Source organism: Schistocerca nitens, chromosome 5, assembly GCF_023898315.1.
Source record: "Schistocerca nitens isolate TAMUIC-IGC-003100 chromosome 5, iqSchNite1.1, whole genome shotgun sequence".
In the NCBI taxonomy this organism is placed as follows: domain Eukaryota; kingdom Metazoa; phylum Arthropoda; class Insecta; order Orthoptera; family Acrididae; genus Schistocerca; species Schistocerca nitens.
In genome coordinates, this window is record NC_064618.1 from 100,861,442 (window position 1) to 100,874,863 (window position 13,422).

General features: G+C 44.7%; 1 protein-coding gene across 1 annotated transcript in view; it reads right to left on the reverse strand.

Moving 5' to 3' along the window:
* Nucleotides 1-4,923: 4,923 nt before the first annotated feature.
* LOC126259883 (uncharacterized) overlaps nt 4,924-13,422 on the reverse strand; it is a 97,518-nt gene continuing 89,019 nt past the window's right edge. Inside the window, exon 5 of the mRNA XM_049956954.1 lies at nt 4,924-5,274. Coding sequence (XP_049812911.1) covers nt 5,256-5,274 — 19 coding nt within the window. The 3' untranslated portion in view covers nt 4,924-5,255. The remainder of the gene's footprint in view (nt 5,275-13,422) is intronic.

Consider the following 13,422-nt stretch of genomic DNA (forward strand, 5'->3'; position numbering starts at 1 on the left):
TGGAGCGTATGGTGAATTACCGTTTAGCTTGGTGGCTGGAATCCCGCAGTCTTTTAACACCTGCCCAATGCGGATTCCGAAAGCATCGCTCTGCAGTTGACCATCTTGTTGCTCTCTCCACTTATATCATGAACAATTTTCTCCGGAAACGCCAAACGGTAGCAATATTTTTTGATCTGGAGAGAGCATACGATACCTGTTGGAGGACAGGCATCCTCCGCACACTGTTCTCTTGGGGCTTTCGAGGCCGGCTGCCCCTTTTTCTTCGCGAATTTATGGCAGAGCGAACATTTAGGGTGCGGGTGAACACTACTCTCTCCCGTACTTTCTCTCAAGAAAACGGGGTACCCCAGGGCTCCGTGCTGAGTGTTGTACTGTTTGCCATCGCTATAAATCCAATTATGGATTGTCTCCTTCCTGACGTCTCGGGCTCCCTCTTTGTGGACGATTTTGCGATCTACTACAGCTCTCAACGGACCAGCCTTCTTGAACGACGTCTTCAAGGATGTCTCGATCGCCTCCACTCTTGGAGCATCGAAACCGGCTTCCGTTTTTCTCCCAGTAAGACCGTTTGTATTAATTTTTGGCGACGTAAGGAGTTTCTTCCGCCCTCCTTACATCTAGGTCCTGTCAACCTTCCGTTTTCAGACGTCACTAAATTCTTGGGTCTTATGTTTGACAGAAAACTGTGCTGGTCCTCCCACGTTTCCTATCTTTCGGCTCGCTGTCTGCGAACGCTCAACGCCCTCCGTGTCCTGAATGGTACCTCCTGGGGAGCGGACCAAGTGGTCCTCCTCTGTCGCGCCTTAGTGCGTTCGAAATTGGACTATGGAAGCATAGTTTACTCCTCTGCTCGGCCGTCTATTCTTCGTTGTCTCGACTCTAAACGTAATCCACGGTGGTGGATAGTATCTGGAGCTTTTTCCACCAGCCCTGTAGAAAGCCTTCATGCTGAGACTGCTGAACCTCCGCTGTCTTATCGGCGAGCTGTCCTGAGTCGTTATGCTAGCCATCTGTCTTCCATGCCTGCTAATCCGGCCCATGACATTTTTTCGACGCCTCCTTGGATTTAGGGTATGCAGGCAGCGCTTCCTTCCTACTACCACCGGGAGTCCGCTTCCGTCAACTGCTTCATTCTCTTTCCTTCCGCTTTCGTAAAACGTTCTTGACAACTTGGGGTACAGCACCGCCTTGGCTCCGTCACCGGACCTGCCTGCTCCTTGACCTTTGTCAGTTTACCAAGGATGGTACCCCTTCACTTGTTTGTCGGGCATTTTCTGCTCTATGTGCACAAATGAAGGAAGCCAAATTTTTTTACACTGATGGCTGAAAAACATAGTTAGGTGTAGAGAGTGCCTATATTGTTGGCGACACCCCAAATCGATTTCGGCTTCCCGACCAGTGTTCGGTTTATACTGTGGAGCTTTACGCTGTTCTCCAGGCTGTCCAATACATCCATCGCCATCAGCGGATACGGTGTGTTATTCTTCAGATTCTCTCAGCTCTCTCCTCAGTCTCCAAGCTATCTACCCTGTCCACCCTCTGGTCCACCGGATTCAGGACTGCCTACGCTTGCTCCACCTGGAGGGCGTCTCTGTGGCGTTCCTCTGGATCCCAGGACACGTTGGTATCTGTGGAAATGAGGCGGCCGATATAGCGGCCAAGGCTGCAGTCTCTCTTCTTCGGCCAGCTATTCGCAATATTCCCTTCGCCGATCTACGGAGCGTTTTATGTCGTCGTGTTGTTCTTAGACACTTCCCAATAATAAATTGCGGGACGTGAAAGCTCTTCCCTGTGCTTGGACCACCACCTCCCGAACGCGTCGTCGGGAGGAGGTAATTTTAACTAGACTGCGGATAGAGCACTGTCTTTTTAGCCATCGACATCTTTTAAGTGGCGATCCTCCCCCACTCTGTCCCCACTGCTCTCAGCTGTGGACGGTAAGACACCTTTTACTTGAGTGCCCCCACTTTACTCCTTTACGCGCCCGTCTACAGCTGTCGCCTGATATATCTTCCATTTTAGCAGATGACACGCGATCAGCCGATCGCGTTCTCGACTTTATTAGTGCCAGTGATGAAGTCAGTCATTTGAAGATCTTTTTGGGGACAACCAACCCCCTTCTATAGTGGTTTTTTAAGCTTTCCTTCTGTTTTTAGTTTCTCCAATTTTTTGTTTCGTTGCCATTGCTGCTGGTTTCCAGTTTTGGTTTTTACCTCTTCCTAAGTCACAGACCGGGCGCTAATGACCGTAGCAGTTTTGCACCCTAAAACCATAACAAAAAGACCTTGTTGTGGTCTTCTTTGACCTACATAAGGCATAAGACACAGGTTACAAGCCCATTCATGGCTACGAAGAACTATGATGGAACCAATATTAGTTGGGACTGTGGTTACCCCAGCACTGTATGTCAATGAAATTTGCATCTGGTGCAGCTCCCACTCGGCAGCATCTGCTGAGTGCCAGTCCCAAGGTGCCATCCAATGGGCCTCTGTGTGGGCCATCTTCCATGTCTTAGTTTTCTCCCTCCAAAATGCAGGTTACGCTTGTCGTTGACCCACAGTCCACCCTGATCCAGAACTTTATTTAGGCTACCAGATCCTCAATGTTGTGGCACAGCCCCATTTCTTGGGCCTTATTTTTGATGAAAGGCTGACATGGCTGCCCTATATTCACCACGGTGGAGATCGTACCACTCACCTTCATCTTTACGATGCTCTGGTCTTGTCCAGACTCCTTCTGCTCTGCAACTACTTGGCCCTGTTCACCATCATGAGATGCATCTGGCTAAGGGTGCTTTTCGCACTAGTCCTGTTAAATCTCCTCACAGAAGTGGGGCTTCCACCTCTACAAATAAAACAGATCCAACTTCTGGTGTCTCATGCAATTGCCATTTGCCAATTCTGACCATCCCATGTACCCTGTCCTCTGTGCAAATGAGGGATATCTCGCTTCTGACAATCACCCATGGGTAGGGGTTGCTGATTGGCATGCATCTCACTTCCATCTGTTGGGATCTCTATATCCACTCACTGGAATGCACCCCATGTATTTTCTTCCCCTCCCTTGGATGGTGCCTAAACCACAGATTAGGACTGACCTAGTCAAGGGTCCCCTAAGGTCTCCGTTGCTCCTATGCTTTACTGGCATCTTGTAGGTGCCATCCTTGAAGAGTTCCAGGGTGCCACCATCTTCTACATGGATGGTTCTAAGACAATAGATAAGGTGGGATATGCTTTCATGTCTCTTACTGGCTTCGAACACCATTTATTGCCAGGATCATGTAATGTGTTCACAGCACAGCTTCTAGCCATTCAAACAACACTGTTTGTTTCTCAGGCCTCCCTCCAGTGTTATAATTTATTCAGATTCAATGATCAGACTTAGTCCATTTATCCACTGCATTTCTACTCTTTTACGGCATTGTGTATGTTTCATTGCAAGAACATATTTTCTGTGAAAAGACAGAAAAAACAAGGTCTTCGGTCAACCTGACACAGTAACTGAATGCTATCCCAGAATGTAACCATTGAGGAGGTAATGTTCCAAGCGTATCCTGATGCTCAAACATTTTATTGATTTATTCAGACCGCACGCAATACCCTCATTATTGAAGAAATGATACATTGTGGATTTTATAGGCACTGTTGTTCCGATGAGCAATGGCATAGTTAAAGGTGCTCTTACTTGTTTTACCAGGAATCTAGTATGTAGTAGAGCTAATAATTCCTACACAAATTGCTGTACTACCTGCATACAATCACCACTGCTTGGAGAATGTCAGAGAAATCAATCTGCGGCTGTGTTCATTCCTGCTGTCTCCCCAGCTCTGTCTTAGCAGGCACCTCTGTTTTGCATAAGAAACCCAAATACACACCTGCTGCAGTCTGAGGTATCAGGTGGCAACAACCTCAATGACACTACCCCCCCCCCCTCCATGTACCTTCTGTGCAGAATGACAGGTTTGAGACCATGTTTTCTGTCTGCCACTACTGTTAAATCAACTGTCACCTATATGGACTAAGTTCTCTGGTACTTACACTATCCCATTCAAACAACTCCTACTTCCATATGTGGAAAAGGGTGAAGGCAGATTACTTAATGAAAGAAACTGCAAGTGCTACCACAAGTAACAAATTTCTGCAGTGGGATGTTGAGCCTTCGAACAAGTTGCCAGAGAAAGGATAGATGCACACAAAAGAAACAGCTTATATATATATATATATATATATATATATATATATATATATATATATATATATATATATATATATATATAAAAGTTTTTTGTATCAACGGTTGAGAGATCACAAGAGAGCTTCCACAGTCGGTTTGGTTGCTCATGTGGTGCTGACAGAAACTGAAGATCTAAGCATTCTATACATGGTCTAATGTACCACTGTGTCATCGTACCTATTTCAGTGTAACTACTTCTTCCAGAATTCTAAATTCATAAGTTTCATTTAAAACAAGTTAATAACAATGCTGAGCAACAAATCAATGCCAGTGGTAGTTGAATCTGTTGCCTGTGGTTTTCTCTGTGCCAAAGTATTAACAGCATACCTTTTACAAGGTACATGCAAGTACCAGAGTGACGGGATGACCATGGAAAAACACTGAGCTCTGCTTCAGGGAGCCATCTTCTGACCATGATCAGATACGCCTCTGTAGAATTGCTTGTCTTACCCATCCTCCTGTATGTCACACTGACTGCAGAAGTTCTGACTGCATACCAGTGATGTGACAAACCAATCTGTGCCATTCGCTGTGGTAGAGAGAGCACACTTCATCTAACACAGCAAATACATCTAATTCAACTGCTGATGAATATAGTCATAAATGGGACCTCATCCCTATGGGACACTGTAATCAACACTTCTGATAAAATAAAAACATACCAATTTACTGATTTAAAAAGTGACCTATATTTGTGTCTACTGTGCCGTAAAAAAGTTATAGAAACATTCCGTTAGAACACAAGTTTGCAGTTGTATTGTTTCTTCTGATGATATGAATATCTTTGAGATGACAGGAAATGGAGTCATATTTGTTTCGTACAGCGAGGACCATTCTGCGATGAAAGTCTTATTTTATGTCCGTGTATCTTCTTACATGCATTACTGGCAGTGTTAATGCACATATAAACGTTCTAAATGAATTCTGCGTTCTAGAGGAAAGATATGACAAATGATGATGTAGCTTTGTACATTTCTTGTCAATGGCACCAATCAGTCGTCAGTTATTTCCAGATGACACTAAAACTGGAGACCACATCTGTAAAAGAAAACATTATTACTTACAAAATGCAAAACAATGTGAAATCACATTTTATTATTGTTTCAAGACTGAAACTAGTCACTTCCAGGTACCATTTTATGTGTAATACTATACATAAATATGCACAAGTTTTATTAATATAAGAGCTGTTGTAATTTTCAGTGTTAATGCCTTCCAGGTAAAACCAAATGGTCCAGGTAAAACCTAACTGGCTCACAAAATATTTCATGGCCTTAAGATAGGCAATCCGACCTGCACAGTGTACACTAGGAAGTGTAATCGGCATGGCCTTTCTTAAGATGCTTGAAATATTTTCTGATCTAATTTCATTTTCTCCAACCTGTATAAGCTACAAATACTCACCAGCTATTTCTGCAGTGTCCAAAATTTTTTCAGATGATACGCGTAATTTAAAACGTTTGTTTTGTATACTTGCTGAACTCTGCATCATATTTATTGGTATGTTTCATTCCAAGAGATAAAATCCAATGCAAGTCTGCAACTGACAGTACAAAAAAAAGTGAACAAATTCAAAAATTGTTTAGTTCACAATACTCAGAGCAGAAATCGTTGAAGGAATTGAACACACAATCATAAGATCAGAATTTGTGGCAGTTGAACCACCCCGTTTTCTCAAATACAAAATAACTGATACTTCGAACAGGCTGTCACCAACATACTTCAAAACCTAAATACTGACAGTCGTGTAACGAAGAGTGTGACTATTCAACCAAACATTGCATGGTGATGTACAATCTGAGAAATGAGGTTAGGTTCTATTACTGCCATATTACCAAAAAAAGCATTGTAAAATTTGTTCAAATTATGTGTCAGGTATTTATTCGCGAAGATTTCTGTGAAAGCAATAAGGGTGAAAGCTAATTTTGGAATGCAAGATGGTCAGTGAGCTGGTGGATCATAAACATATCACATTTTCACATTATGGCAAATTCTGGAACGTACATACAACAAAAGAAAATTGGATTTGTTTTCATTGATTTAGTAGCAGCTTATGATACTCTTTCAAGGAATCTGTGTTGGAAAACATTAAATTTGGTGAATACAGAGACCCGTTCATTGGAAAAAATATTAGAAATACTCGTAAATGTCTATGTAAATGTACTGCCGACTTTAAAAGGAACACGAATGCCCGTGTCACCAACATATTACTATAAGGGCACGGTCTCATAAAGATAGGGGAATGGAATTAGTAAATGTATATTTGTTCATTCTTATTTCTATTTGTTGATGATGAAGTAGCCACAGCACAGTATACAATTTAAATATGCAATCTGCAGTAGAATAAAAGCTGTGGTCTAAAGATCAGTAATAAAGACACAAAATACATTATTTTTCTAGATAAACAGTTGATATAGAGGAAGAAAATCTGAAAGATAAGAAATTCTTGCTACTGTAGATCTGTTGTAGAAAAGAGAGGGAAAATGAGATTTAGAATTTAATAAAAGTAGTAGTGATGGACAGAATGCCATTGGCTTACTCAGCTGAATTTTATGGAACACAAATTGATGAAAAGAGCTAAAACTACCGTAATGAAATTGATATTAGATATTATAGTATTGTATGAAGCAGAGACTTCGATAACTAATGAGATGGATACTAATACACTGAAAGTATTGGACAATGATTTTTGGAGAAAATGAGCAAGAATTTCATAAAAAGAAAAAGGAACACTGAAGTGTAAAGGAAAACGAAATTGAATGGAAGAATGTGTTGTGCTGTGTAGAAGAAAATAGCTGTGTTACGCTCATGTAAAAAGAACTGATGATCCTGTGATACCATAACGTATACTGCAGTGGGGAACTGAAGTACACTGGAGAAGATTGTGATTCATGACTGTTCTTCTGCACCTACCACTATTAGCTGTACAGTATGGAGCTAGATATACAGTACCTAAATATTACACATTACTTAAACTCACAACACACACCCCCATGCCCGGGGGAGGACTCGAACCTCCAGTGGAAGTGGTGTACCTTGTGGCGTTGATAGTTTGTATTGACCACGAAACTTAATATCTGTGAACTCTAAAGTTGAGATGGAGACTCGACTGAGCACTTACTTTAGTCAGTTATTTGCTATACTTCATTCTGTACGGACGCAGTGTCAAGTGTAAATATATATATATATGAGCTACGACATGTATGGGAATTAAGTTTCCTATATCCCGGTTACTGATACCATTCCCATAGTGGTGACCCCGCAGTTCGTTTGTGTTTCGGATCTTCCTTGCCGGTTTTTATGCAACAGGTTATATGCACTATGCAGTGACCACACCAAGCAATACCTTTTTCGGAGATGTGGAAGCACAACTCCGCTCACAGAGTTTCGTTGTTTCTTCGCCAACGGCATATTCATCATTTACGCACAGTGATTCGTGTTCTCAACCAACTTACTGTCCTGTCACTACAAACTGCAGTCGGCTTTTGGCCTCGTCAAGTAGCCTGGCCACAAAGCATTCAGTTCTTGCCACCTTCACAGAGTGAGGTGGCGCAGTGGTTTGAACCGTTGTCCTCCCAAATGAGAGTCCAGTGTGCATCCCGCGTCCGGCCATCCTGATTTAGGTTCTCCATGATTTCCCTAAATCGCTTTAGGCAAATGCCGGGATGGTTCCTTTGACAGGGCAATGCCGACTTCCTTCCCTAAGTCGATGAGACTGGTGACCTCGGAATTTGGCCTTCTCTCCCAAATCAACCCAACTCCCCTCTTGCCACCTTCTTCCCTCGCCCCCAAATGTCTGAAGGTCCTTGGCCACCTGGTCTGTCCATTTTCCTTTGGCCTACGTTCTCCAGGTTTCATCTGACACTTCCCTCGGTCTTGCTCCCTGCTCTCTTCTACAGATGTGCACGGCCAATCTCAGCCTCCTTGTTTTCGCTTCCACATCATCTGTTCATTATACAGGATGAGTCACTAATTATTGGCACCAAGAATAACTCAAAGTACGATAGGAGCTGAAAAGTTTGTGGGACAAAAGATGCATGGGACAACGTGGGCCATAATATGACGTTGGTGTTTCGTTACTAGGTGAGGTCGCTTCAGAGATTGTCAACTTCTTAAATGGGATGCTATAGTTCGGTACTTATTTTATGATAGCAGCTATAGAGACGAATCCAATGATATGTAACAGTAAGGTCTTTGAAAATATTCTGTAAATGGACTTTCATGCCAGCGTTGTGACCTTCGTTGACCTTCAAAGTGATAACCATCGATATCAATGCAGTGCTGCACTCTTCTTATCATGGACTGAGTGTTATTCCTTATCACTTCGGCACTTAGGCGAGAGAGAATTGTCAGAGCATTTACTTAGATATCTTCAGGTGTAGTTGGAACGTCTTTATAAACAATGTCCCTTACGAATCCACATAGAAAAAAATCCAGAGGCGTCAAGTCTGGCGAACGAACCGGCCACGACACATTTCCTCAGTGTCCAATCCAACGATTTCGGAATTCTCTCAACTCATTTCTAGCCATTACCGAAAAATGTGCCGGACACAAATTAACACATTTTGTTCCTTATTCCTAAAGGTATTTCTTCCAGTAACAGACGTAATGTTTCTTGCGGGAATGTGGTGTACTTCCTACCATTAAGATTTCCTTCGATGAAATGGGGGCTATATTTCTGTCCTCCAGAATCTAACAACATTCACCGGCCACGGTTTTTGGTGTGCAACTTGCCGCAGCCAATGTTGCCCAATAATGTGTGTTATGCAAAGTAACATTTCCATGGTTCGTGAAAGTAGCCTCATCAGTAAATAAAATCAAAATAATAAATGTGTCATCCCTTTGAATCTGAAGTTGAGCTCATCACCAGAATTCAATGCGACGCCTGCAATCTGTACCAGTTAATTCTTGGTGGAGACTGATATGGTAAGGATGATATTTATGACGATGCAGAACACGAACAACACTACTCTGGTTCATGCCGGATTCTCTTGCGATTTGACGCGAGCTAACACAAGGATCTCTAACCACAGTGGCAAGAGTACCAATTTCCGTTCTCTCGTTAGTAACTTTCCTTTGTCGGATATGTTTCCGAGGCGTTAAAGTTCTCTGTTTATCATACACGTATTTAAATGTACGACATGTAGGGTGAGTACGTTGTGGATATCTTTCAATATATGTCTCTAGCTCTCACTGAATTTCGTTGGCATTCTCCTCCGTAAATGAGAAGCATGTCGACTTGTTCTTCGAAGGAATACATCAATCACATTCGCTTGATTCGACGATACTAGTCTTACCGTTACTGTTAGTGATGTATTGCGAAACCGTCGAATGGTGTTTACATGTCGATGACACTTAAGATAGGTACGCCGTATTCGGCGAATATTTACTATTTGCACGATATACGATAGAGAACTGTCAGAGCATGTGCTTCAATAAGTGCCGAAGTGATAAGGAAAACCACTCCATCCATGATAAGATTGCAGCACTGCATTTATACCAATGGTCATCATTTCGAACACCTTCTGTAAATGGACACTTATGCCACTTTTGTAACTTTCGTTGATCTTCAAAAACCTTACTGTTAAACATCGCTGGATTCGTTTCGATAGCCATTATCAGAAAATAGGTACCAAACTATAACATCCCATTTAAAAAGATGACTATCTCGGAAGCGACCCCACATAGCAACAAAAACCAATGTCATATTATGACCCCCGTTGTCCCAAGCAACAATTGTCCCACAAACTTTCCAGCTACTATCATACTTCAGGAGTTATTCTAGGTGGCGGTAGTTGGCGACTCAGCCTGTGTACGGCCATGAGCCCTCTGTTCTTTCTTCTTCTTCTTCTTCTTCTTCGCCGCTTTCCCTCACAAATTGATGCAAATATCTTCCACAACATTTTACTTAAAAAATGTTTCTTACTCTCTGTACACTTATCTTTCTGTTTTTGCGGTGTATAGTAACACTGCTGACTATAATTTTGTTTATCCTTCTTTTGGTCCCTCTGGAAAATTTTTTGGAGGTCAGTAATGCGTTGAGTGAATATGACGCTCTGGATACAGATTGTCTTATAGACTCATCAGAAACGTGGTTATCGACAGGCTGTGTATCCCACCATTTTTGTCTTGCAATTTCTTTCTGTCCTCATGAATTTCATTTTCTCTTTATTTTAACAAATCACAGGGCTCGTATTACAGGAAAATGGTTTTCATCTAGATTTTCAGCCAGTAGGCCCCTACTTCATAATCATCTGCAAAGACAAGATTTTCAATTTTATTCCTCCGTTTATACCCTCTCCTGGTTTTCCTGCTGTATCCACTACTTCCTGTATGATTATTTTTAAACAAGAGCTATGATACTGCATCACCTCGCCTGGCCCTTCTTATGTCAAGAGTTGGAATATTCTCCTTCCATTTTCACTCCCCCTTTCCAGGCTTCCAATGTAACTTTCGCAAAACTTGTAATCTCTATTGGTATTCCAGAATTGTGCATTTTCTCCCATGTCTTTTCTCTGTTTATGCTATCGTAGGTTTTCTTCATGTTAGCAAATGTAGTTTTGTTGTATTATGTGTATTCAGATATGGCTTCCTCCAGTGCAAACACCTGATCAGTGGTGGATGGGATTCTTCATAAATCCCCTTGCTTCTCATATATTCCCCATTTTACTTGTAATATCAGTCTTTTCTGGAGAAAATGGAGAACAGTTTATAAGATGTGCTAGTTAATGAGATGTCACAATAAGTGATATGCAATTTAAGTCCTATTCTCTCCGCAAAATACACTAAGCCATATAGAATAAGAAAGTAGGCTGCAGTGACGAAACGACTGATCAGTCAAATCTGTTCAAGCGAAGTGCAATTTCCGATTCAGGCCTCAGCGGTTAAATACGATACTTCAGGCAGCTAGTAAGGTACTGAAAGAATTGGTTTGTGGAACTGTTTCACTGACACCCTTCTGGAAAAACAGCGTTTCGTATCTATAGTTATATACGTGAAGGTGATCTGCACTCTACATTGGTAATCGAATATCGTGAGTGACCCAGACGCTATTTTCATGAAACAGTCATCTAAATAACGGCAGACGCCATACAGCAGTTATCCTAATTGTGAACAATTAGAAGCGTTCATATTTGATATCAGAAAGTATTAAAATGCCAGAGAGAATGCTCCTCCAATATCGGTTGACAACAGACGAAATGCGTTAAGACAAATATTAACGAACAGCACATTTACTGCCAGCAATACAATAAGATGTGGACTATACAAAACTCAGATTGTAGGAAGACCATGAACTGCACTCATTGTTTCCATAATGTAGAGGTAAGGCACATGCAAATCTGTGATGTAATCAATATAACTTGTATCTTCCTACTATAGCCCTTTCCTCAAATTTTCATGGTAGTATTACGGCCCAGTCATCGTGTGAAAAAGCATGGTTTTCAGGGGTAAAATATCCGTAGATGGGTATAAATATATCCTTTTTTGGTATAAGGTTTGCAGCGGTGTGAGGTTTGCAGCGGTGTGAGGTTTGCAGCGGCGTGAGGTTTGCAGCGGCGTGAGGTTTGCAGCGGCGTGAGGTTTGCAGCGGCGTGAGGTTTGCAGCGGCGTGAGGTTTGCAGCGGCGTGAGGTTTGCAGCGGCGTGAGGTTTGCAGCGGCGTGAGGTTTGCAGCGGCGTGAGGTTTGCAGCGGCGTGAGGTTTGCAGCGGCGTGAGGTTTGCAGCGGCGTGAGGTTTGCAGCGGCGTGAGGTTTGCAGCGGCGTGAGGTTTGCAGCGGCGTGAGGTTTGCAGCGGCGTGAGGTTTGCAGCGGCGTGAGGTTTGCAGCGGCGTGAGGTTTGCAGCGGCGTGAGGTTTGCAGCGGCGTGAGGTTTGCAGCGGCGTGAGGTTTGCAGCGGCGTGAGGTTTGCAGCGGCGTGAGGTTTGCAGCGGCGTGAGGTTTGCAGCGGCGTGAGGTTTGCAGCGGCGTGAGGTTTGCAGCGGCGTGAGGTTTGCAGCGGCGTGAGGTTTGCAGCGGCGTGAGGTTTGCAGCGGCGTGAGGTTTGCAGCGGCGTGAGGTTTGCAGCGGCGTGAGGTTTGCAGCGGCGTGAGGTTTGCAGCGGCGTGAGGTTTGCAGCGGCGTGAGGTTTGCAGCGGCGTGAGGTTTGCAGCGGCGTGAGGTTTGCAGCGGCGTGAGGTTTGCAGCGGCGTGAGGTTTGCAGCGGCGTGAGGTTTGCAGCGGCGTGAGGTTTGCAGCGGCGTGAGGTTTGCAGCGGCGTGAGGTTTGCAGCGGCGTGAGGTTTGCAGCGGCGTGAGGTTTGCAGCGGCGTGAGGTTTGCAGCGGCGTGAGGTTTGCAGCGGCGTGAGGTTTGCAGCGGCGTGAGGTTTGCAGCGGCGTGAGGTTTGCAGCGGCGTGAGGTTTGCAGCGGCGTGAGGTTTGCAGCGGCGTGAGGTTTGCAGCGGCGTGAGGTTTGCAGCGGCGTGAGGTTTGCAGCGGCGTGAGGTTTGCAGCGGCGTGAGGTTTGCAGCGGCGTGAGGTTTGCAGCGGCGTGAGGTTTGCAGCGGCGTGAGGTTTGCAGCGGCGTGAGGTTTGCAGCGGCGTGAGGTTTGCAGCGGCGTGAGGTTTGCAGCGGCGTGAGGTTTGCAGCGGCGTGAGGTTTGCAGCGGCGTGAGGTTTGCAGCGGCGTGAGGTTTGCAGCGGCGTGAGGTTTGCAGCGGCGTGAGGTTTGCAGCGGCGTGAGGTTTGCAGCGGCGTGAGGTTTGCAGCGGCGTGAGGTTTGCAGCGGCGTGAGGTTTGCAGCGGCGTGAGGTTTGCAGCGGCGTGAGGTTTGCAGCGGCGTGAGGTTTGCAGCGGCGTGAGGTTTGCAGCGGCGTGAGGTTTGCAGCGGCGTGAGGTTTGCAGCGGCGTGAGGTTTGCAGCGGCGTGAGGTTTGCAGCGGCGTGAGGTTTGCAGCGGCGTGAGGTTTGCAGCGGCGTGAGGTTTGCAGCGGCGTGAGGTTTGCAGCGGCGTGAGGTTTGCAGCGGCGTGAGGTTTGCAGCGGCGTGAGGTTTGCAGCGGCGTGAGGTTTGCAGCGGCGTGAGGTTTGCAGCGGCGTGAGGTTTGCAGCGGCGTGAGGTTTGCAGCGGCGTGAGGTTTGCAGCGGCGTGAGGTTTGCAGCGGCGTGAGGTTTGCAGCGGCGTGAGGTTTGCAGCGGCGTGAGGTTTGCAG